This window comes from Anabrus simplex, chromosome 1 (assembly GCF_040414725.1).
Source record: "Anabrus simplex isolate iqAnaSimp1 chromosome 1, ASM4041472v1, whole genome shotgun sequence".
In the NCBI taxonomy this organism is placed as follows: Eukaryota; Metazoa; Arthropoda; class Insecta; order Orthoptera; family Tettigoniidae; genus Anabrus; species Anabrus simplex.
Genome location: NC_090265.1, coordinates 1,294,703,325 through 1,294,725,536, shown reverse-complemented (window position 1 = coordinate 1,294,725,536; position 22,212 = coordinate 1,294,703,325). Strand labels below are relative to the sequence as shown.

General features: G+C 35.5%; 1 protein-coding gene across 8 annotated transcripts in view; it reads left to right on the top strand.

The window, feature by feature from the left end:
- The window catches only part of LOC136858274 (sialin), a 194,168-nt gene that overhangs the window by 101,034 nt on the left and 70,922 nt on the right, over window positions 1-22,212 (top strand). For 7 of the 8 annotated variants that reach the window (XM_068225475.1, XM_068225474.1, XM_068225470.1 and 4 more), the window contains 3 exons: window positions 8,810-8,942; window positions 9,029-9,184; window positions 16,517-16,602. The exons of the other annotated variant lie outside the window; for it this stretch is intronic. In XM_068225475.1, coding sequence (XP_068081576.1) covers window positions 8,810-8,942; window positions 9,029-9,184; window positions 16,517-16,602 — 375 coding nt within the window. The remainder of the gene's footprint in view (window positions 1-8,809; window positions 8,943-9,028; window positions 9,185-16,516; window positions 16,603-22,212) is intronic. 8 annotated transcript variants of the gene reach the window in all.

Sequence of the window (22,212 nt, the reverse complement as noted above, 5' to 3'; positions counted from 1 at the left end):
TATTGTAATCTGAAATTAGTAACTTTGACATATTTTAGATTAAGGAGCTTTAAAACAATTTTGAATAATAACACTATTTCATATGATATTCTACAGTCTACAAAGTGTTAATACTTAAATATTTTCACATTATAATTATGTAACCTTTTTGCAACACTTCAGTACCTAGTTAAATGAAATTGATTTATTTCATACAAACATACAAACTGATGTAACAACAGAAAAATATTAGTAGAATAATAATTTACTCATTAAAACTATCTTTTCAAAGCAAAGATTCTCATACACATTGTTTTCATTATAGTTATTATTAATAAATTAGGAGACTTACAAAGAAATGGCATACACAAAGAAGTTGGAGAGAGTAAAAGGAAAGTAAAAAAAAAACTGGGAAGTACTAAGTAGGGAAGTAAGGAAGTAAACAAGAAGTAACTTGGAAGAAACAAAAATTCAATATTTGAAAGCCATTTGTTACATGCTATCATATCAATTCTTTCATGTCAATTCTTTGTACATTTGGTCTGGAATAGGAAGAAGTTATGTACTTGTAGAGCAGGCCGTATTCACTAGCACTTAAAGAATTCCTATGGAACTAAATTCTGGCACCTCGATGTCTCCAAATATCGAAAATATACTTAGTGGGACATAAAGCCAATAACATTATTATTATTAGAATTTTAGAAAAACTGCGTCCAATAGCTTTTGTGTACTCGTGCGCCAATACGGCCTCATCTATTCATTAAGTTAACATTTGACTTATCAAACGTGAGTGGTCTGCCTTTGTTATTTCTGATCGCCAACAATCAAACATCTATCAATTATAAATAGTTATTATGGTATTATTAACACACCTTAATTTGGAAATGAAGAAGTGCTGTTGTCACATTTGGGTAACAGTTTAATGGAGGATTGTAATAGCTCTGCCACCATTATTATCCAGGATGTTTGGAAGATAAATATTAATATATTTTTTCTGGTTATTGGTAGGGCCATGAGTACATCCTGTTTAAAAATTTAAAAGTGTAGTTAAAAGTTTGATGTTTGTAGCTCAGATAGTATTTAATGATGAACGACTTAGTGCTTTGATGACATAGAGTATTTTCCAGTGTGAAAGCGTTCACTACTTCTTGTATGTAGAATGTTTTCATACAATTTATGCATGCATAATACCTGAAGTTGCAGTGCAGTGATGTACTTAGGATTGTTTCTTGAACATTATGCATGCATATGTCCTACGATAGTGACAGAATAATCAGAGGACAACTGAGGATGGAAGAAGTAGTGAAAGAATTTAACCAAGTTTATGCACTCCAAACTGAAAACAGTGAGGAAAATATAGAGGAATTTTTGGAGACGCTCGAGGAGATAATCACTGAAATAGAAGTGATAGTCATGGGAGACATCAATGTGCAGTCTGGAAATGACAGAATTGGGAAAAAAGAAGTGATTGGTCCATTTTGATATGGAAAAAGAAACAGCAGGGGAGGTAAGTTGATTGACTTTTGTGAAATAAATGGAATGATTGTGGGTAACACTTGGTTTAGAAAGAAGAATATTAGAAAGATCCCTAGATATGGCTGGGGTAAAAGAAGGACAGTTATTGATTATTTTTTGGTTGATGAAACAAATTGTAAACAGGTTATGAATGTGTAGCATCTTGGGCAGCATGCAGAAGCAGAACTCAAGATTTAATAACTGCTTATCCACTCACTATGCACATTCACAGTTTACAATAGCGATCCACTTTCTGATGTGAGTGTCTTTTAAATGTTATCATGCATGTAACGTACAATTTCCTGTATTCCGTTTTTTAATCCTTTTACAGATGACTATCATTAGTCACTTCCACTACAGGCCTCAATATTAGCACAATCAGGTTTTCCATTGTCTGTGCTACATATATCCTCAGTGCCATCATGATTGTTACTATAATTTTCCCAGGGACTTCATGTCTTATCCATAGTTCAATGTATATATTTAAAACACTAGGCTGATTTTCGTTACATTGATTTTGAGGGAACGGCTGAACCGATTGACATTGTAAAGCATTCTAACGAAAGCTCTTGGCCTGTAGGTTTGCAGAGTGTCTTTAAAAGCATAAATATTTCTTGCCATATATTTTTTATTAAAGAAAAGTGTAGCATTCATTTGGTCAATGCGCTCACCGGTACTTCCAAGCTGCCTGAACCGTGAGAGCGCTCAGCAGGTGGCATGATAGGGGAGGTGGCAGGGGATAGGCATGTGAAGTCAGAAGTCTTACTGGACAGCTGTACTTCATGGATGGAAATACTCGCTGATATCATAGGTTATGACATTCCATTCGTTCTGGTGAAAATAATATTGTTCGTGAGGGAGATTTCATAAAGGTTTCTGCCTGTTTTGTCACGTACTTATCCCCAAACAATTATTTAGTTATAATTGTATTAAATAGTCTCCTCTATGAACCTTCTTCAAAAAATGCTGTTTACATTAAAATATGTGTGCAAAACCTCATAAAAATGGAATTTGCTGATTTTTTTGCAAGAAATCAGTAACGGCAACTACCCCTCTGTAAATGGTGATGGATCAAATGTTGTTGAACTACAAGCCAGAATTTTAGCACATAATGATATCATGATTGAAATTTATAGCAAAACATTCACTAGAGCAAAAGATGACAACATGTTCTCAAAAGTTGCCATTCTTAATTAATTTGAAAGTCACTGGGCTTATACCCAGTACTGGTAGTTCAACAAAAACCATACACTAGCATCAACAGATTGTTACTGAAGATGAAAGATAGGTACTTCATTTTTCTGCATAATTCTTCAATTTCTTGGAATTAAGGGTTTGCCTCCACTCATTCTTATACTAAAATTTAGAGTCATAGTTATGCTTCTTAAAAATTGAAACGTTTCTCAAGGGCTCCTAAATGGAACCAGATTAGAGCCTAATTCTAAGAAGTATGTATGAAAATTGTTTAGATTGGAAATAATAAATTGAGATAAAACTGGACAGAGAGCTATAATCCCTTGAATTTACTTAACAACATCTGATAAAACACTTCCATTTTCTTTCAGGAGGCATTTTGTATCACAAACAATAGCCTCAAGGGACCTGTAGGTCTCTATTTACCTCAGCCAGTTTTCAGCCATGGCCAGTTAAATGTTGCAATATCAAGAGAGGGATATTTTAAAGTTGCAGTAGTGCCAAGAGGTAATTGTACAAGGAATGTACCGAGCAAGTGGCTGCATAGTTTGGGTCATGTAGTTATCAGCTTGCATTTAGGAGATGGTGGATTTGAACCCTCTGAATGTGGTTTTCCGTGGTTTCCCATTTTCATACCAGGCAAATGCTCGGGCTGTACGTTAATTAAGGCTATGGTCATGTCCTTCCCACTTCTAGCCATTTCCTATCTCATCGTTGGTATGACGTGAAGAAAATTGTAAAAACATGAAGTACAAGGAATATCATATATACCGATAAGGTAATCCTTCAATAGATATTTACTCCATTGACCATCATGTCTTGACAGGTTTCAGCTAGTATATTATGAAAACATATTGTATTAATGTAACACAAATATAAATAAAAATATAATTTAGTTCGATGATGATTGCATTTACACTTGCAATATTTGGAATATGTCATATAATGCAGGTTCAGTACATATACTGTATGTCCAGCTCCATGGCTAAATGATTTGTGTGCTGGCCTTTGGTCACAGAAATCCTGGGTTTGATTCCCAGCAGGGCCGGGAATTTTAACCATAATTGGTTAATTCCCCTGGCACGGGGACTGAGTGTATGTGCCGTCTACATCATTTCATCCTCATCACGACGCAGAGGTCACCTAATGGCATCAAATCAAAAGACCTGCACCAGGCCTCTCGGGAGGCCACATGCTATTAAATTTAGTATATTTATGTAGGACAACAGTATTTCTTGAGAAAACAACACTAGAATTCTGCATAAGTAGGTGATGGAAAGGAACAAACAAGTACAATTCAAGTCATGTAAGGAAAGACAGGTATTGGTGAAAGGAACACATAACAGGAAAAGCACAATGACAGGTCAATGTTGGAAGAAGGAGAAATAGAAAGGAAACACAGAAGAAAAAGGACAATCTCGACGTCTTCATACACTTCCATTTACAAACAGATTGGCTCTTTCATCAATACCAGTTCTCCTCACCATTAACACTCATTGAGGGACCATCTTCATTGTTGATGTGGGAAGTAGGATAAGAAGAAAGCCAGGTAAACAACGGAAAAAAACAAAGAGTTAGAGGTGAGTACAGATGTTCCAAAATAATCGTATGAGTTCACTGCAGTCTGAGAAAAGGTGAATATGGAGGCACTAGGACTGATGAGGAGACAGAGTATTAGGGTGGAGATGGCAATGTATGGAGATGTTCACTGATGTTCATAATTATTGTTTTCAGGAACCAAACATCAAGGTCACTGAGCCCTGTATGAAAATGTGCAGATCCTTTTGTGGTTTTGTGTTTGTCTTTATCTCCTTTTTTCTTGTCCTCCCTCTTTCCATCCTGATTAGTCATTGTGTATGATATAGATGTTGATTCCCAAAGGGAATACCAATACCAATAATTTGTAATACTCATTCGGAACAAATATTTTAGATTCCCTTCGGGAATCAACATCTATATTATCTGATGGCCAAGCAGGCATCAATTTTTGGTAATGAGACAAAGTCTCTCATAGTGCATTGGCACTGCCGGTGGCTACAATTAGCTTACGCAGTGGCCTCAAAGGTATGCACTAGCCAGCGTCTTGGTAGGTGTGCTAGGTACTAACTGATGAGTCCAGCCTAGCACACGGGGGGCGAAATGCTGGCAACCATGAATGAGTTAGCTGGAAAATTTATAATGTCCAATAACGGACCATTTATATAGTCATTGTGTAGTCTAATATATGTTTCTATTGAAGTTCACATCTTTCAATATATGACTTTATTAGTTTTTCCATTTCGAACTTTATCTTGTATACATTTCTCCACTTCTTTCATGTATTGTTTTTAGGTCAAATTTATTTCATACTAGGCTAGTGACTTTACCTTTTTTCTTCTATGTTCAGATACTTGGAATAAGTCCTGTGCTCGCCGGGCTGAGTGACTCAGACGGTTAAGGCGCTGGCCTTCTAACCCCAACTTGGCAGGTTCGATCCTGGCTCAGTCCGGTGGTATTTGAAGGTGCTCAAATACGACAGCCCCGTGTCGGTAGATTTACTGGCACGTTAAAGAACTCCTGCGGGACTAAATTCCGGCACCTCGGCGTCTCCGAAGACCTTAAAAAGTAGTTAGTGGGACGTAAAGCAAATAACATTATTATTATAGTCCTGTGCTCTGTTTTTGAACTGAATTTTTATAAATATATCCTTTTACTTACTTCTTTCATATATCCTTCGCCAAAATTATAATTATCTTGTTTCTGGCATTCTATTCTTTGCTGTCAAACAGCTTGTATCCACCCTTCAGTGTTTCTTGTCTTCCTTTCCATTTGATCACTGTGCTACTGTTTACACCTCTTGCTTTAATGCTTCCCACAGCTGAGATCTTCCATCACCATTTCTAGATCTCTTTCCCATGATCATTTTCTCTAAGGTTTTCTGCAGAATCCTTACATTTTGCATTTACTTCATATGTCCAGAACATCTTAGCTTTACTCTGTCAGTTCTTTCTTGCAGTTTACATACACTAAAAAAAAAATTGAAAAAGTGGGGGAGCTGGAATCTTAGTTGGAGAGTGTTATAAATTTGTAAAAATTGATTTAAGTCAATATCATGTGGAATTAGAGGGAGAATTTAGTTGTGTGAAGCTGGCTGATCAGAATTTGATAATTGTTAGTTTGTATAGATCTCCAAATGCCTATGCTTATGTACAGTATTTCTTAAGAATTTTGAATAATGGGGGAAAAAAATTGATGTTTAAGGCCAAAGTTGCTGTTTGTGGGGATTTTATCATAGAGGTGGCATATTCAGATGGGCAGATTTCTAGAAATTTTCTGAATTTACTAAGAACTCTAACTTGCACAAACAAGCTACCTACACATAACTTAATAATGTATGCTTGGATAATATTATTGTAAATTTTTCAAGAGATTTGTATAAACTTAGACTTGTTGGTGGGGGTTTTACAGATCATGACCCCTTGCTTATATCATTATATCTTAACCAGCCTGACATAATTTACAATGACGAACCTGTTCTGATGTGGGTAAAAGGTCAGGGTGATGATTATATTAACATATTTATTGAAAATCTCAAACAAATTAACTGGGGCTTTGTATTTGAATTCCAAATGGGAGAAAATGACACTGAAACTGTATTTGAAAACTTTTTATATAAATTGGTTGAATTGTGGCATTTATGTTCACCACTGGTAAAAATTAGTCATAATGATAAACTTAAAAGCAAGAAGTTGAACTGGTATACTAGTGAATTAACTGTCCAACTCATTGGCTGAATGGTCAGCGTACTGGCCTTTGGCTCAGAGGACCCGGGTTCGATTCTGGGTTGGAGATTTTAACCTTCATTGGTTAATTCAAATGGCCCAGGGGCTGGGTGTTTGTGCTGTCCCCGACATCCCTGCAACTCACACACCACACATAACACTATCCTCCACCACAATAACACGCAGTTACCTATACATGGCAGATGCTGCCCACCCTCATCGGAGGGTCTGCCTTACAAGGGCTGCACTCAGCTAGTAATAGCCACATGGAATTAATTAATAATGAATTAACTCAGTATAGAGAAAGAATGCTTTTGCTGTATAGAATTTATAAAAACTCTCGCCAAGGAGGAACCAAGCAGAATGGCGATGTATAAAGTTTAATAGTAAAAAGTTATATAAAAGAAAACTTATCCATGCCAAAGCTTTAGCTTGTGAAAAATATATTGAGAATGCATCCAACATATGCAAGGTGGCATGGGATGTTATAGCACATGAAAACATCCCCACTCGAACTCAAGACACATTTCTCGATCCGGAAGAACTGAATAATTATTTCTTAAACTCTGTAAAAGAAATTGGAGATCAAATTAAGGCAACAGGTACAGCTGCGAGTGACTTTCTTCACAATCAACCCCCTTGCCGAAACACTTTCCATTGGGTTGAAATCACATCTGATGAAGTAACTAAATTTAGCTTAAAATTATCAAACTCTAAGAGTATGGATTGTTACTGGTTATCTAATTACATCATCAAAAGAATAATACAGTTGATTTCTGAACCTCTAGCTTTTATTTTTAATAATTGTTTAGAGTTTGGAGTTTTTCCTGATCTACTTAAATTTTATAAAGTTATTCCAGTATTTAAAAGTGGAGACAAAGAATTTTTTCAGAACTATCGTTCAATTGTTCCAATAATTTCTAAAATATTTGAATCACTTTTGTACACTCAACTTGGCAACTATTTTGAAACAATCTCCTATCCGACCGTCATTTTGGGTTTCGACAAGGTAAATGTACTACTACTGCTGTTCCTGAAATTGTTAATCAGATATTAACAGCTTTTGAAAACAAGCACGTGACCTCTTTGGTGTTATGTGATCTAAGTAAAGCTTTTGATTGTATTAATCATGAAATTTTATTTGCAAAACTTGAGATGTATGGTGTCGAGTATCCCTCAATGAACATAATTAAGTCATACTTAAATAACATATATCAGTTTGTCTCAATTAAAAATAGGTATTCCACTTTGAAGAAAGTTACAACTGGTGTGCCACAGGGCTCTGTCCTCAGTCCATTTTTATTCATTCTGGCAGTCAATGATTTTCCGTAAAATGTCAAGTGTCATGCTCTTATATTCTGTTGTGCAATCAGGATAAAACTCAATTTCTCACACTAGGATTATCCAAAGATATTTAAAGTCAGTCAGTCAAACTTTTGGGTTTTCATATTGATGCCAAATTGAACTGAGAAACACAGATTGATCATGTTTGTAAAAACATATCACGAGTGGCCTATTTGATATGGAAATTGAGGGATTTAGTTAGCAGTAACTACCTAAGGATGGCATATTTTGGTCTCTTCCAATCACACATTACTTATGGACTGTTATTATGGGGGCATTCTTCTTATGTATATAATATTCTTCTAATACAGAACAATGTGTAGGGATGGTGCAGTTGACCACTATTGACCTCTATTCATTAAGCTTAAAATTCTGAAAATTATAAATTTTTATATTTATATATCTTTGATATATATTAAAAACAACATAAATGAATTTGGGGCAAAGCAGACATTGACATCCCAATTCACAGGCTGTCAAAAACTGCTCACTCACATAAAATCAGTTGTTTAAGATTATTTAATAAATTACCACATTCTGCATGGTCCACTCCTTAAAGTAATTTTAAAAGAAAAATGTATGATTGGTTAATAGAAAATCCATTTTATAATACCTCTGAATTCCTAGAAATGCATAATGTTAGTATTAAGTTTTAATAAAAGGTGTATGTTCATTTAGTCTTAGTAACAGGAGTAATATTAAGTACTAAATTATTATCAGTTGACGAAGCCTATTTCATTGTATATGGTCAATGGCAAATAAAGATTCTTGATTCTTTATTTCCTCATTCTGCACTCTGTCTCATCTGGTCTTTTCTTGTATGCTCTTAAGATCTTCATCATTCCTGTTTAATTGCTTTATCTGAGTGTGGTTTGATGATGCACAGTGCAGTACTTCATACTAGTTTAATGACTTTCTTTCTTTCTTTCTTTCTTTCTTTCTTTCTTTCTTTCTTTCTTTTCCTCTATGTTCAGATAGTATGTATCCCATAATCTGCGATTGATGTCCTGTTTCAGAATGGCTTCCTATCCGGACTTCCACATATCTGTAGGATGGCTCTTGGTATAACACTCTCCTTCATTTGTGATACTTTACTTGAAAGAAATATAATAACTTCACTGAGTGTAAGAAAAATAGCTGCAGGAACCTGTAAGTAATAATTTCTCTAATATAACTGTGTAAATGATTAATTATTGTCAAAAATTCTACAATCAATAATATTCTATTTCTTACAGGTTGCTTTCTTCATGGATTATTCTTGCTAGGATTAGCATTTTCTGGCTGCAGTTCTTTAGCTGCTATCATCTGTCTGACAGCAGCTCTAGCAACAACAGGTGCAGAATCCCCTGGGCCCCTTGCTGGCATTGTGGACCTCAGTCCAAATTATGCAGGTAAGATATTTAAATAAAGGTGATAATATACAGTAGATCACATTCAATAATACTTAATGGTAATACCATTTTACATAACAGTAGAGAAGAATAAACAAAACAAAACACACTAAAAAGAAAGTTCAATGGAGAATAAGTAGAAAAATATGTACAGATATATACACAGGTTATATTACAAGTAAGCACAGGAAAGTAACAGTCAATTCTGGAGATTATGTAAGTGATTTCTAAATTTTGACAATGAGCAGTTAAATATATCAATATCCACTTTGTTTAGATATCTTGACATTCGTTCAATTGGCCTATTGAATGCGTAGTTAGTTCTATGCCAATTTGTAGACAATGTATTTTTGAACCTTGTGCGTGTGTCTGGTACATGTACGTTAATTTTTGCAAGGAGTTGTGGACAATTCACCAAGGAATGAAGCAATTTAAATATGAAGACTGTATCCAATAATTCACGGCATTGTGACAGGCTATGCAGATTTAAGGACTGTTGTAGGGATGTATAATCACATTATCATATGAGAATCCTGCTCTAAATGAATATAAATGAAGAAATTTATGTTGTACTGAATCTAATCTATGGATAGAGGTCTGATAATAAGGGTTCCAAACAGGTGTACAGTATTCTAGTATAGGGCGTACCATAGACACATACAGCAATCCACAGGTAGCTAAGTTTGAAAATTCTCTAGAATATCTAGTAATGCAACAAAATCTTTGAAATGCTTTCTTACAAATATTTTCAATATTTTCATTAAATGATAGGTTATAACTGAATAAAACACCAAGGTCATTAACTTGTAAAACAGGAGTTAGAATGTTGTTATTACTAAATTTGTACTCATCATCATCATCCTAAACCATCTCCAATTTCCCGGGTGTGGTATATGAGCCTCCTCCATCTCATCCTGTCCTTGTACCATTCTTCCTCCACCAACTTGTCCCAATCATGACCTCTCAGCATTACATCGCTCTTAACTAAATCTATCCATTTCCTTCGTGGCCTTCCCACGGGTCGTCTTTCTTCTACCTTTCTGTCAAATTCCTTCCTTGCAGTTCTGTTTACTGGCATCCTCTTCATGTGACCAAACCACTTCAGTCGTGATATCTGAATCTTATTTAGGAGAGAATCATCTATTCCTACTTCTCTAATTTTCTCATTCCTAATCTTGTCTTTCCTGTTTTTCTGGATGATACTGCGTGGGAATTTCATTTCAGCTGCCTGAAGTTTGGAATTATCTCTATTGGTCAGTGTTGTGGTTTCGAGACTGTATGTAAGAATTGGTGTATAATAGGACTTGTACAATGTCATTTTTGTTTTCATGGGTATTTGCTCATCCCACAGCAGGTGTCTTACCTGGTGGTAGAATTGTGTTGCCTTATTGATTCGATTGTTCACCTCATGTTTTGCTAGGTTGTCATTTGATATAACGCTACCCAAGTATTTGAAAACTGGAACGCTGTCCAGTTGAGCTTCATTTAACATGACTATTGGTTCTGCTCCTTCCCCATACACTTTCATCACCACCGTCTTGGTCTTGCTGATGTTTAAACCATATTTCTTAAACTCCTCATTCCAGCTTTGTATTCTCTCTCCCAATTCATCTTCTGAGTCACTCCAGATCGCAACATCATCTGCAAATGTGAAGGCTTTGATATCTCCATGTTCTTTCCTTTTAATAGATTTCATTACTACATCCATTACAATAATAAATAGAAGTGGTGACAATGAGCTGCCCTGCTGCACCCCTCTCTTTGTTTCAAACCAGTCCGACAAACCACATCCTACTTGAATACAGCTTCTGTTCCCACTATACAACATTTTCACTTTGTCTATGAGGCTATCTCGCACTTGAAGTTCTTTCATGCATTGCCAAATTCTTTCCCTTGGTACACTATCGTATGCTTTCTCAATGTCCAAAAATATTAGGAATAAAGGCTTGTTCTTCTCCCAGTATTTTTCCATTAGCATCCTAATTGCAAATATAAGGTCTGTAGTTGACCTTCCTGGTCTGAAACCATACTGCTCTTCTTCCAAAATTGGTTCAACAATATCTCTGATTCTGGTCTCTATTATTTTTTCCAATATTTTCAGGGCATGAAACAGTAGTGTGATACCACGGTAATTAGTACATTTTCGTTGGCTTCCTTTCTTGAACAGAGGTACAATGATGCCCATCTTCCAGTCCTCAGGAATAGTATTTTCCTCCCATATCTTGTTGAGCAGTCTATAGAGCCATTGGATTCCTGGAACTCCCGCTGCTTTCAGCATATCTGCACTTAGTTCATCTACGCCCACTGCCTTTCCTTTCTTCATGCTCTTGAGCGCATTTTCAACCTCAAGCCATGTAATTGGTGGTTCAGTTGTGGTTCCTCGACTTGGCTCTCCTCTATCCATTGTTATGTTTTCTGTATCTCCATTCAGCAGCTTTTCGAAATAGATCTTGAGTTCTTGTTTAATTTCTCCCTCTTCTTGTGCCAGAGTTCCATCACCACGTTCTATAGCTTTTATGGTCTCTTGATCCCTTCGCTTGTTTTTCACTACTCTGTATAGCAATTTCATATTTCCTCTACTGTCGTCTTCCAGTTTGTCTGCAAACCCATTCCATTTCTTCTCTTTTTCTTCCCTTACAATGTTCTTTACAGCAAGTTTCTTGTTCCTGTATACTCCTTGAAGTCTTTGTATTTCTTGTTCATTTCGTTCTTGTCCCTGTTTTTGTTTTTCCTTGTCCAGTGCCTTCTTTATTTGGTTTCTTTCTTTCACCGCTGTTTTCACTCTATCATTCCACCATGGTGTCTCCTTTATTCTTTTGATAGAACTTGTAACTCCACATAGGTTTTTGGCTTCTCCCACAAAGGTGTCTTTGAAGGCCTTCCATTCTTCATTAATGCTGGTTACTTCACACTTCGGCAAACTCTGTTGAATCCTTAGTTTGTATTCTTCCTTTATTTGGACTTCTTGCAACTTCCAAGTTTTAATCCTTGGTTTTTTCGTAATAAGTTTCTGCGTTTCATTTGTCTTATGTTTGAAGTCTACTACCAACAATCCGTGGTCACTGTCCATGCTTTCACTAGGGATGACCTTTACATCTGTGATGTACCTGCCACCATCTTTATTTTTGATTACGTAGTCAATCAATGTTCTATACTGGCCATCCCAACTGTACCTTGTTATTCTGTGACTGTCTCATTTTTTGAAGAATGTATTTTTGATTATAAGATCATTTCTTCTGCACAGATCTAATAGTTGTTCTCCTTCTGGGTTCCTTTGTCCAAATCCATGTGGACGAATGATGTTCTCGTACCCAAGTCTGTCTACCCCAACTTGCGCATTTAGATCTCCAATAATAATTTGTACTGAAATGATATTTTCTTCTTGTTTCTAAAAAACAATATTATTTTACATTTCTCATGATTAAGTTTCAATCCATTTTGAATACAGTACTTTTCCAGATGATGTTAAATCTTCTTGAAGTTTTAAACAATCAAGTGGACAATTAATTTGCATAAATTTTTTTTCATCTTCGGCAAACAAAAACAATTCAGAATTCTTAAGTATATTTTTAATGTCATTTATGTAGAGAGTAAAATGTAAGGGTGCAAGGTGAGACCCTTGAGGAACTCCACTGGTAACAATAATAGGCGCAGAAAAATGATTATTTTAACAATCTGCAGGTGATTTTTATGATATGATTCAAACCATGAGAGGAGAGGCCCATTAATTCTGTAGCCTGTTAGTTTATGCAGCAAGATATCGTGGTCGACAGTGTCAAAAGCTATTGAGAAACCTGTATAAATGCAGTCCACTTGGGAGTGGTTCTCTATTGCATCCAAGAGGAACTGATGGAATAAAAGAAGATTGCTACAGGTTGACCGTCTTGAAAAGAATCCATGTTGCTCATCAATGATGATGTTTCTAAAGAGAGGTGTGATTTTGTCAAGAATTATTGAGTCAAAAATTTTGGAAATATGAAAAGAAATTATAACTGGTCTATACTGTTTGTCAGTTTTATCACCATTTTTGAAAACTGGACTAACAAATACTTTCTTCCATTCCACTGGAAAAATGCCTTGGTTTAATGATAAGTTGAACAGATAAAAGAGTGCTTCACATAAAATAAATGAGCAGTACTTGAGCAGGTAAGTTGAAACACCATCAGGACCTACAGTTTTCTTTAATTCCAGAGATATCAGTTTGTTGTAAATTTCTGCCTTACTAATGTTTATAACTGATAGCTTGACAAAGAAAGAATAATCATATGACATACTACTACTATTCTGATAAGAAAAATAAACAGATGAAGAGTGGTTAGCAAAAAGATTGACAATATTTTCTCCAGTATCTGCTGTAACTTCATTAAGATGCATTGTTGAAGGAATATTATTACATGACCTTTTAGAACTTAGATATTGCCAGAATTTCTGTGGATTGGAAGTAATACTTCGTTCACAGTTGAAGACGTACATTGTATAGCAAGATGTAGATTCAGACTTGCATTCATTTCTTAATTTCGAGAAATGCTGATAAGCACTATTGAGACCTGATATTTTGTACCACTTGTATGCTTTCTTCTTTTCAATAATCAGGGACTTCAATTTATGATTAAACCACTTTGGGAATTTGGGAATCTTAAAATTCTGTATAGGGATGTAAAATTCCATGCCATAATGTAGTACTGAATAGAAGGTTTCTACTGCTTTATCAAATGATACATTTTGAAACATCACCTTCCAGCTGAACTGTGACAGATAATAATTTAGTCCATTATAGTCACCATTTAAAAATTCAAAATAAAAACTATCAGCAGGCAAGGAATTGTATAGCTCATTTATAGATAAAGAAATCTCTAATGCTGGGTGGTGTCTATCGAGGGGAACAATGCTTTCATTACTAGATTTTACTTCAATGGAACTGGAGTTATTGAAAACCAAATCAAGAAAGTGATTCAGAAAATTTGGGATAGCATTAAACTGATTTAAACAAAGATAAGAAAAAGTGTCTATAACTAAACTGGACTGCATAGTGTGGTTACCTACTGACATAAGGCCAGAAGATGTTTCTTCCTTTACTATCCAATTAAGATGTGGTAGATTGTAGTCACCAACAATGAGCAATAAATGGTTGTCAAGATTTGACATAATTTTTTCAACAGCACTGCAATGTTCGAAATATTTTTGGACAGGAGACTTGGGTGGAATGTATACAGCACCAATGATTAATTTTGTGGTGTTAAAAGTCAGGGACACAAACAACTGTTCAACTGTGTTAATGCACAGTATCAGAGTAGGTTTAAACCTCTTGCTAATACAGATCATATCCCCCTCCATGGGATGGCTTCATACTTGTTAAAGAAGACCTATCACATCTGAAAATTGAATACGTTTCAAGTCCGAGTTCCACATCACTAATTTCATCATTTAAGTTTGTTTCAGTTAATACCACGAAGTCATAGTCAGCTAAACATGAAGAAATTTTAAGTTCAGTTAGTTTGCTTCGAAGTCCATTTACATTTTGATAGTATCCTCTAATGTGTTCAACTAACCTTTTTATTGATGTCTTTGGTGCTTTCTTAGTATAGTGTATCTGATCTCTGTGAAATGATTCCCTATCTACATTGTGTATTGTATTCCTGATATAAGTTATACTTTCTAAATCATTTTCTGTATCACTTAAGTTTTTGCCAGTAGGATTAGCATTCCCCCTTATTTTCTTAATTAGTTTCCCGAGAGCATTCTACTAGATATTCCATTGAGAAGTTTACCAAACTTAGAGGTTCCTTTTCTGTTAAGGTGTAGCCCATCTTTTTTAAAATCACTACCTCTAAGCCAACTATTACCATCGACAAAAAGGACATCTCCATTACGGCATAACCAGTCAAGAGGGGAGTTTACAGCATCTATATAGTGATAATCAACATCATGCTGATATCAAATGCCACTGAGACAAAGATTTGCCACTGGAAACTTCCTTTTTATCGCAGTAATAAGCCTATCAGTTTCGGCCATTATGTCACTAGGTGTTGAGAAATTATGAAGGTCATTTGTGCCAATATGAACTATCAGGGCTTCAGGATTTTCCTTAATACTGTCACTGTTTACATGTTCAGCAAGTTGACCCACTCGTATGCCTCAAATGTTACTCAAATTACAGACTTGGTGACTATTCACTATTCCTCTTTATTCCTCTTTCTTCATACATTATTTTGCAATTATTTGAAAGTATTTATTAGTAGTATCCCTCTTACTAAATTTCTCCACTTATTTAAAAAAAAATACTTGGCACTGCAACCATAATGGGCCTTGGCCTACAAAACAACCACTTCTCAACCTGAAGGCCTGCAGATAATGAGGTGAGGCATACTCAGTTCAATGAATCCACTTGGCCATTGTTCACTTATTAATTGTCACAGAGGTTAAAGTCTCAAAGAAAACATAATTCTACAGGGCAGAGCTGGGTCAGGAGGTCAAATGGACTGTATTGCTATTGACCTATCCATGGCTTTTGACAGGGTAGATCATGGGAGATTACTGACAAAAATGAGGGCAATTGGATTAGACAAAAGAGTGGTTGAATGGGTGGCTCAGAGAATTATAGTAGGAGAAGAAGCATTATCTGATCCTGTAATGATTAAGAAGGGGTTCCACAGGGCAGTATTATTGGACCATTATGTCTTCTTATATATACAAATTATATGAGTAAAGAACTGGAATCACAGATTAGGCCTTTTGCAGGTGACTTTATACTGTACAGAGTTATAAATAAGATACAGGATTGTGACCGATAGCAAAAAAAAAAAGAAAAAAAAATTCCTGAAACGTGGTGTTATAATTAATTTTATGTATAGTTACAAACAGTTGACAATGCAAGGAGATGTACATTTAAAAAATTGTATAAAAAAGTATGACTTTTCTAGAACCTCATAAGGAGTGATTTAATATCTGTTTTTCACTTACATAAGTTTTACGGTATGTATGCAATTGTAAATAACAAAAACTTATTTTAGAATGTTCTGTTTATGCATATACATATGTTATAAATATGGTCATCACTTTGTGCTCATAAATTGCAAATCTCTGAAAGGTATAACTGAATATATATTCGTTTTAATAAGATATGGTTCATTTTCACTTGAACTTCCCTTGAATAAAAATTAATTAATTCATTGTTTACTCCATTCTACATTACAAGAAACAGCCTTCAGTTCACCTGAAGGAAATTCTCCTTAAAACTGCATGGTCATTCAGCTTGATGATTGTTGATGTGTACATAAAATTGGTGAAAATCTATGAGGAAGAGAAGTCAAATTACATGTGTTCCCTTTACAGGTGCAGTGATGGGGTTTTCCAACATGTTCACAGTTATGCCAGGTTTCATTTCACCCATGATTGTTGGGTTCTTAACCTATCAGAATGTAAGTGTTATTGCAGTAGAAATTATGTACAATACTCAATTTGATTGTCTTCCTCTTCATAATGTTATCTATCTTGTTATCTTTCAACCCATTGACGCAAGCATTGTTGAAACATTGAAATTGCTTTGAGGCTAGGATTATTTTCAAAAAAGTTTCCTTCTACTACATAGATACCAAGAAAAAGATTTCACTTAACATGCTGACCAGAATTATTTAATAAGATAATCAGCAGTGTGGGGAAACAACATAGAAAGGAACATGATTGTAGTGCATTATCTCAATTTACCAAATGTTAACTGGAAAGGTAATACAAATGACAGAAAACATGACCAACAAATGGTAAATAAGTTAATCTGGGAAGGACAGATGAATCAGAAAGTGATGGAGCCAACTAGAGGGAAGAATATTCTAGAAAAGTTGTTGACTTAGCCAGATGAGCTGTACAGAACTGAATTGATTGATGGAATAAGTGATCACATAGCTGTTTTTATCACAGTTAAAAATATATGCTACAGGAAGGAAGGTTGTAAAAGTAGGAACATTGGACAGTACCATACAGCTGATAATACAGACTTGATTGAGTTCATAAAAAGTATTTATGGTCTTTGGAAAATGGTACGGTACCAGTAAATAGAAATGTAAACAACCTATGGGATAGCTTAAAAGCAATTGCTGAGAAGTGTGAAAACAGGTATGTACCTTTAAAGGTGGAAAGGAATGGTAAAGATCCATTATATTACGAGGGTAATCCCAAAAATAAGGTCTCCTATTTCTTTATAAATAAAAAACTCTGTTCGTGTGGCTGTTGGTCAAAATATTGTGAAGAGTGTTTCCCGCGCTCGCATATAAACATGCGTACACCACACTGAGGCATTCAGTCTTGGCTTGGCAGCCTTTGAGAATGAAGCTCCCATTGGATGTTACCGCCAAGTGCATGAACGTCAAAAATGTTCGTAAGGGGTGTAGAGAGTTTGCAGCTGGTCGGACTGAAATTCACGACGTACAAAGGAGCGGGAGACTATCAATTTCCATTGAGACAGTCATGAAGGTTGAGCAAATCATGCGTGAAGATCGGCGGATCACCCTGGATAATCTCTGTACTTTGGTTCCCGAGGTTTCCTAAAGTGCCACTCACAGAATTTTAACGGAAAAGTTGAAATACCGGAAGGTGTGCGCAAGGTGAGTGCCAGCACCAATGACAAGGTGAAAGATGAGGTTCACAACTTCCTGAACAGCATGGCGGCGAGCTGGTATGACATGGGCAAACAAAAACTGTCACAGCGTCTACAAAAATGCATCAACCAAAATGGTGATTATGTAGAAAAATAACTAAGTGTTCAAGCTGTAAAATGATGTAAACCACTGTAGAAATAAATAGGTCTCTGTATTTATAAAAAAACAGGAGACCTTATTTTTGGGATTACCTTTGTACAACAGAGTAATAAATAGATTAAGAAGGAGGTGCAATTTGGAAAGAAATATACGGTACTTAGGAATGATTGTGGAAGTAAGGAGAGGTTGAATGAACTTACCAGGAAATAGAATTTAGCTTTAATCAGCTAAAGATGACATAATGTCAAGCATAATTGGAAAGAGTATGAGTTTTAGTGAAAAATGAAAGGGTATGTGTAGGTACTTTGAGTTAGAAACAGGGTCCAGAAAGACATTCCAGAAATCATAAATGAATAAGGGGAGTAAATGTGTGTGGATTTCGAGAAGACAGAAGTATTTACTCAGCTGCATGTAAAGATTGTTGGATATAAAGATAATGTTCAAGTAGAGAAGGTGACTAATACTGGTAAAGTACTGAAATTTTAGATTGTCCTTTGTTCATAGTTGTTTACCACCTTTATTCATATTTATCTCTTTGTCTCTTCTCTTTGCCTCACTTTATTTGGTTTCCTTCTTATCCTACACCATCCACATCCTATACACCCTCACATAAAAAAGGCTGAGAACCCCTGGAGTAGAGGTATATCAGTGGCCTTGTTAGTGGTGAAATTTTATCCAACATTTTAGCAGAACTGTGATTAATTTATTTTGATGATGTTTAGCAAGCAAGACTGTGAATTTAGTCTTTTTGAATTTCAAGTATTTAGGTTGTGTGTTCTCCCAGGATGGTAATATAGTAAGTGAGATTGAATCAAGGTGTAGTAAAGCTAATGCAGTGAGCTCGCAGTTGCGATCAGCAGTATTCTGTACGAAGGAAGTCAGCTCCCAGACGAAACTATCTTTACATCGGTCTGTTTTTAGACCAACTTTGCTTTACGGGAGCAAAAGCTGGGTGGACTCAGGATATCTTATTCATAAGTTAGAAGTAACAGACATGAAAGTAGCAAGAACGATTGCTTGTACAAACAGATGGGAACAATGGCAGGTGGGTACTCGGAATGAGGATATAAAGGCTAATTTAGGAATGAACTCGATGGATGAAGCTGTACGCATAAACCGGCTTTGGTAGTGGGGTCATGTGAGGCGAATGGAGGAGGATAGGTTACCTAGGAGAATAATGGACTCTGCTATGGAGGGTAAGAGAAGTAGAGGGAGACCAAGACGACGATGGTTAGACTCGGTTTCTAATGATTTAAGGATAAGAGGTATAGAACTAAATGAGGCCTCAACACTAGTTGCAAATCGAGGATTGTGGCGACATTTAGTAAATTCTCAGAGGCTTGCAGACTGAACGCTGAAAGGCATAACAGTCTATAATGATAATGTATGTATGTATGTATGTATGTATGTATGTATGTATGTATGTATGTATGTATGTATGTATGTATGTATGTATGTATGTATGTATGTATGTATGTATGTTATATTACCAATAAAGTAATTAATAGGTAGACCCATTTATAGCTTTTTAGCTATTCATTTATAATTATATTTAAATAAACATCTCTATGAAACGTATTGCTTATGAGCACTATTTTAGGTGCATGGTTAGTTTACCAGTTTGAGAACGCCTGCTCTGCTCAATCATAGGTGATCAGTCTGCCCTGGCTGTTAAAATCAACTATATTACTAGTTTCCCTGCCTCATCTTATATTGCAATTTCTTCTCCAAACTCACATGAGTACTGAGGATGCCCTTGAAACATATTGCACTTGGGTTTTGCCCCAGCAATCAGATGGGAATTTGCTGTGAATGTTTTGTAACTGAAGGGTTCTGGTTGGATATTTCTATGTTCTGCCTTGTATGTTGGTAATTTATGGCAATAAATATAAACTAAACTAAGTTACAATGCCATGTAGAAATTATTGATAATAGTAAAACAATACACAGAATCTGAACTTGACCACAAGCACATAAATTCTCCACATTGGCCCTGCAGGACACATCTCTAGAATAGTGTAAAGAAAGCAGTATCAATCGCCATTGATCTGCATGCAGGGCTGATGCCCAGTTGTTTACCTAGACTTTTCTTAAATTATTTCAAAGAAGTTGTATATTTCCCAAACATCTCCATTGGTGATTGTGAGAAATTGTGAAATGACCTTGATAATATTGTGAGATGGCCAGTAGACAATGTTATGATGATAAACGGGATTAAAAGTCAGATTGTGAGTTTCACAAATAGGAAAAGTTTTCTCAGTTTCAATTACTGCATTGATGGGGTGAAAGTTCTTTTTGGGGATCATTGTAAGTACCTAGGTGTTAATATAAGGAAAGATCTCCATTGGGGTAATCACATAAATGTGTTGGTAAATAAAGAATACAGGTTTCTGCACATGGTTATAAGGGTATTTAGGGATTGTAATAAGGATATAAAGGAGAGGGCATATAAGTCTCTGGTAAGACCCCAACCAGAGTATGGTTCCAGGGCATGGGACCCCCACCAGGATTACTTGATTTAAGAACTGGAAAAAAATCCAAAGAAAAGCAGCTCGATTTGTTCCGGGTGATTTCTGACAAAAGAGTAGCGTTTGCACACACACGCACACACACACGCACGCACACACACACACACACACATATATCCCAGGATCATGTGACCATGACATTTGCAGAAATCAGCTTCATTTTCCATATCAAATCTTATTTACACTACATTGAAACAATAACAGTAAATTTCCACCTTTTTGATACTTATATTTGCTTTAAGCAAATCAATTAATCACTTACAGTACATGTTGCATTCAATTTGGAACATCTTCAGCTTATCACAATGCTTAGCTGAAATAACAAGGTATATTTATCTTCTTAAAAACATCTTATTAAGTACCTTGTTATGCTTAAACCTATGTGAATTTATAAAGTTAAAATAATTAATTATTTTAGGTTCTTTGAGGTAGAAACAGGTTCCAGAGAGACATTCCAGAAATTGTAAATTTTCCCCCATAGCAGGGCCTTCCTGCTTGTATATCTTCTTATTGAATTCAGTAGACTTCTGTAAAGTTCTTAAGAATTTTAAGTTAACACCGCATCATGTTCTTTGTCACAAGTCATGTTCTTTTGATATCAAAGACATGTATACAAATATTCCAGTAGGTAAAACAATAAAAATCATTAGGCCAAATTTAATAGAACACAAACAACTTAGCCTACCAGAAAAAGAAGACTTCATTAACACACTTAAATTAGTTTCGGAGCACAATTACTTCACATTCTGAAGTCATTTTGAATCTAGTTGAGCAGTTTTTGTATAGCCATTTTGACTTGTGACAAATAATTTTTAAATATTTTTCTGATAATAATGTCTTACTTTTGGAATTAAATACCATCATATTTCAAAGAAATAATAAATTGCACATTTAGGGGTTAAATACCCGATCACCCTCCAGTCAGTATCCCTATTACTTAGTATCCCACTGGTAACAATCTCTGCTCCTTTACACTTCTTCTGTGATGTCATAACCATATTCCACACATCCCCACCTATGGTGGTACCCATTTTTGCTTGCTTTATGTTGTTGGTACTGACATAAAAAACTACCATCTTCTTTTTATCATCCTCCTTCCCTTCTACTTTCATCAGCATCTGCCTTAACTTAATTTCTGGGAAACACTCTACCCTGGTTCCCTTCCTTTCTTTCCCCATGTGCTTAACAATGGAGTCCCCCATTACAAGATGCAGAGAGTAATCTAATAAATATTTCAGATATGTAACTATATCCCAACCCATTGTCTTTAGCATATCCCTAGAAATCTTATCAATCCCAGCTGCTCTTTCATCATCATCATCATCATCATCACCATCATCATCTACTACTATGCACTAATAGAAATTTAAAATGCCCTTAATTGCTGAAATATCAGAATTACAATAAAATATGTCTTAAGAGACTTACTCAATAACTTCTCTTGATCTATGTTGAAGATTTGAACTTCAAATATTGAAATACATGTAACAGTTGATTTACTTGATCGTATGCGAACAGCAGAATATCTGAATACAAAGAGCAGCAATGAAGCCTTCTCACTATCTGGCTCCTAAAACACTAATGTTCTCTATGAATAGGTGTAATTCAAATTTCACTTATTTTATGGATACATAACAGTATATTAAAATGACTTTCTAATCACAATGTTATTAGTAGACACAATTAAGTGCTCCGGTGTATGTAGTCTATTGCTGAGTATGGGTGTATTCAAAGCAGAAAGTCCTCAAAT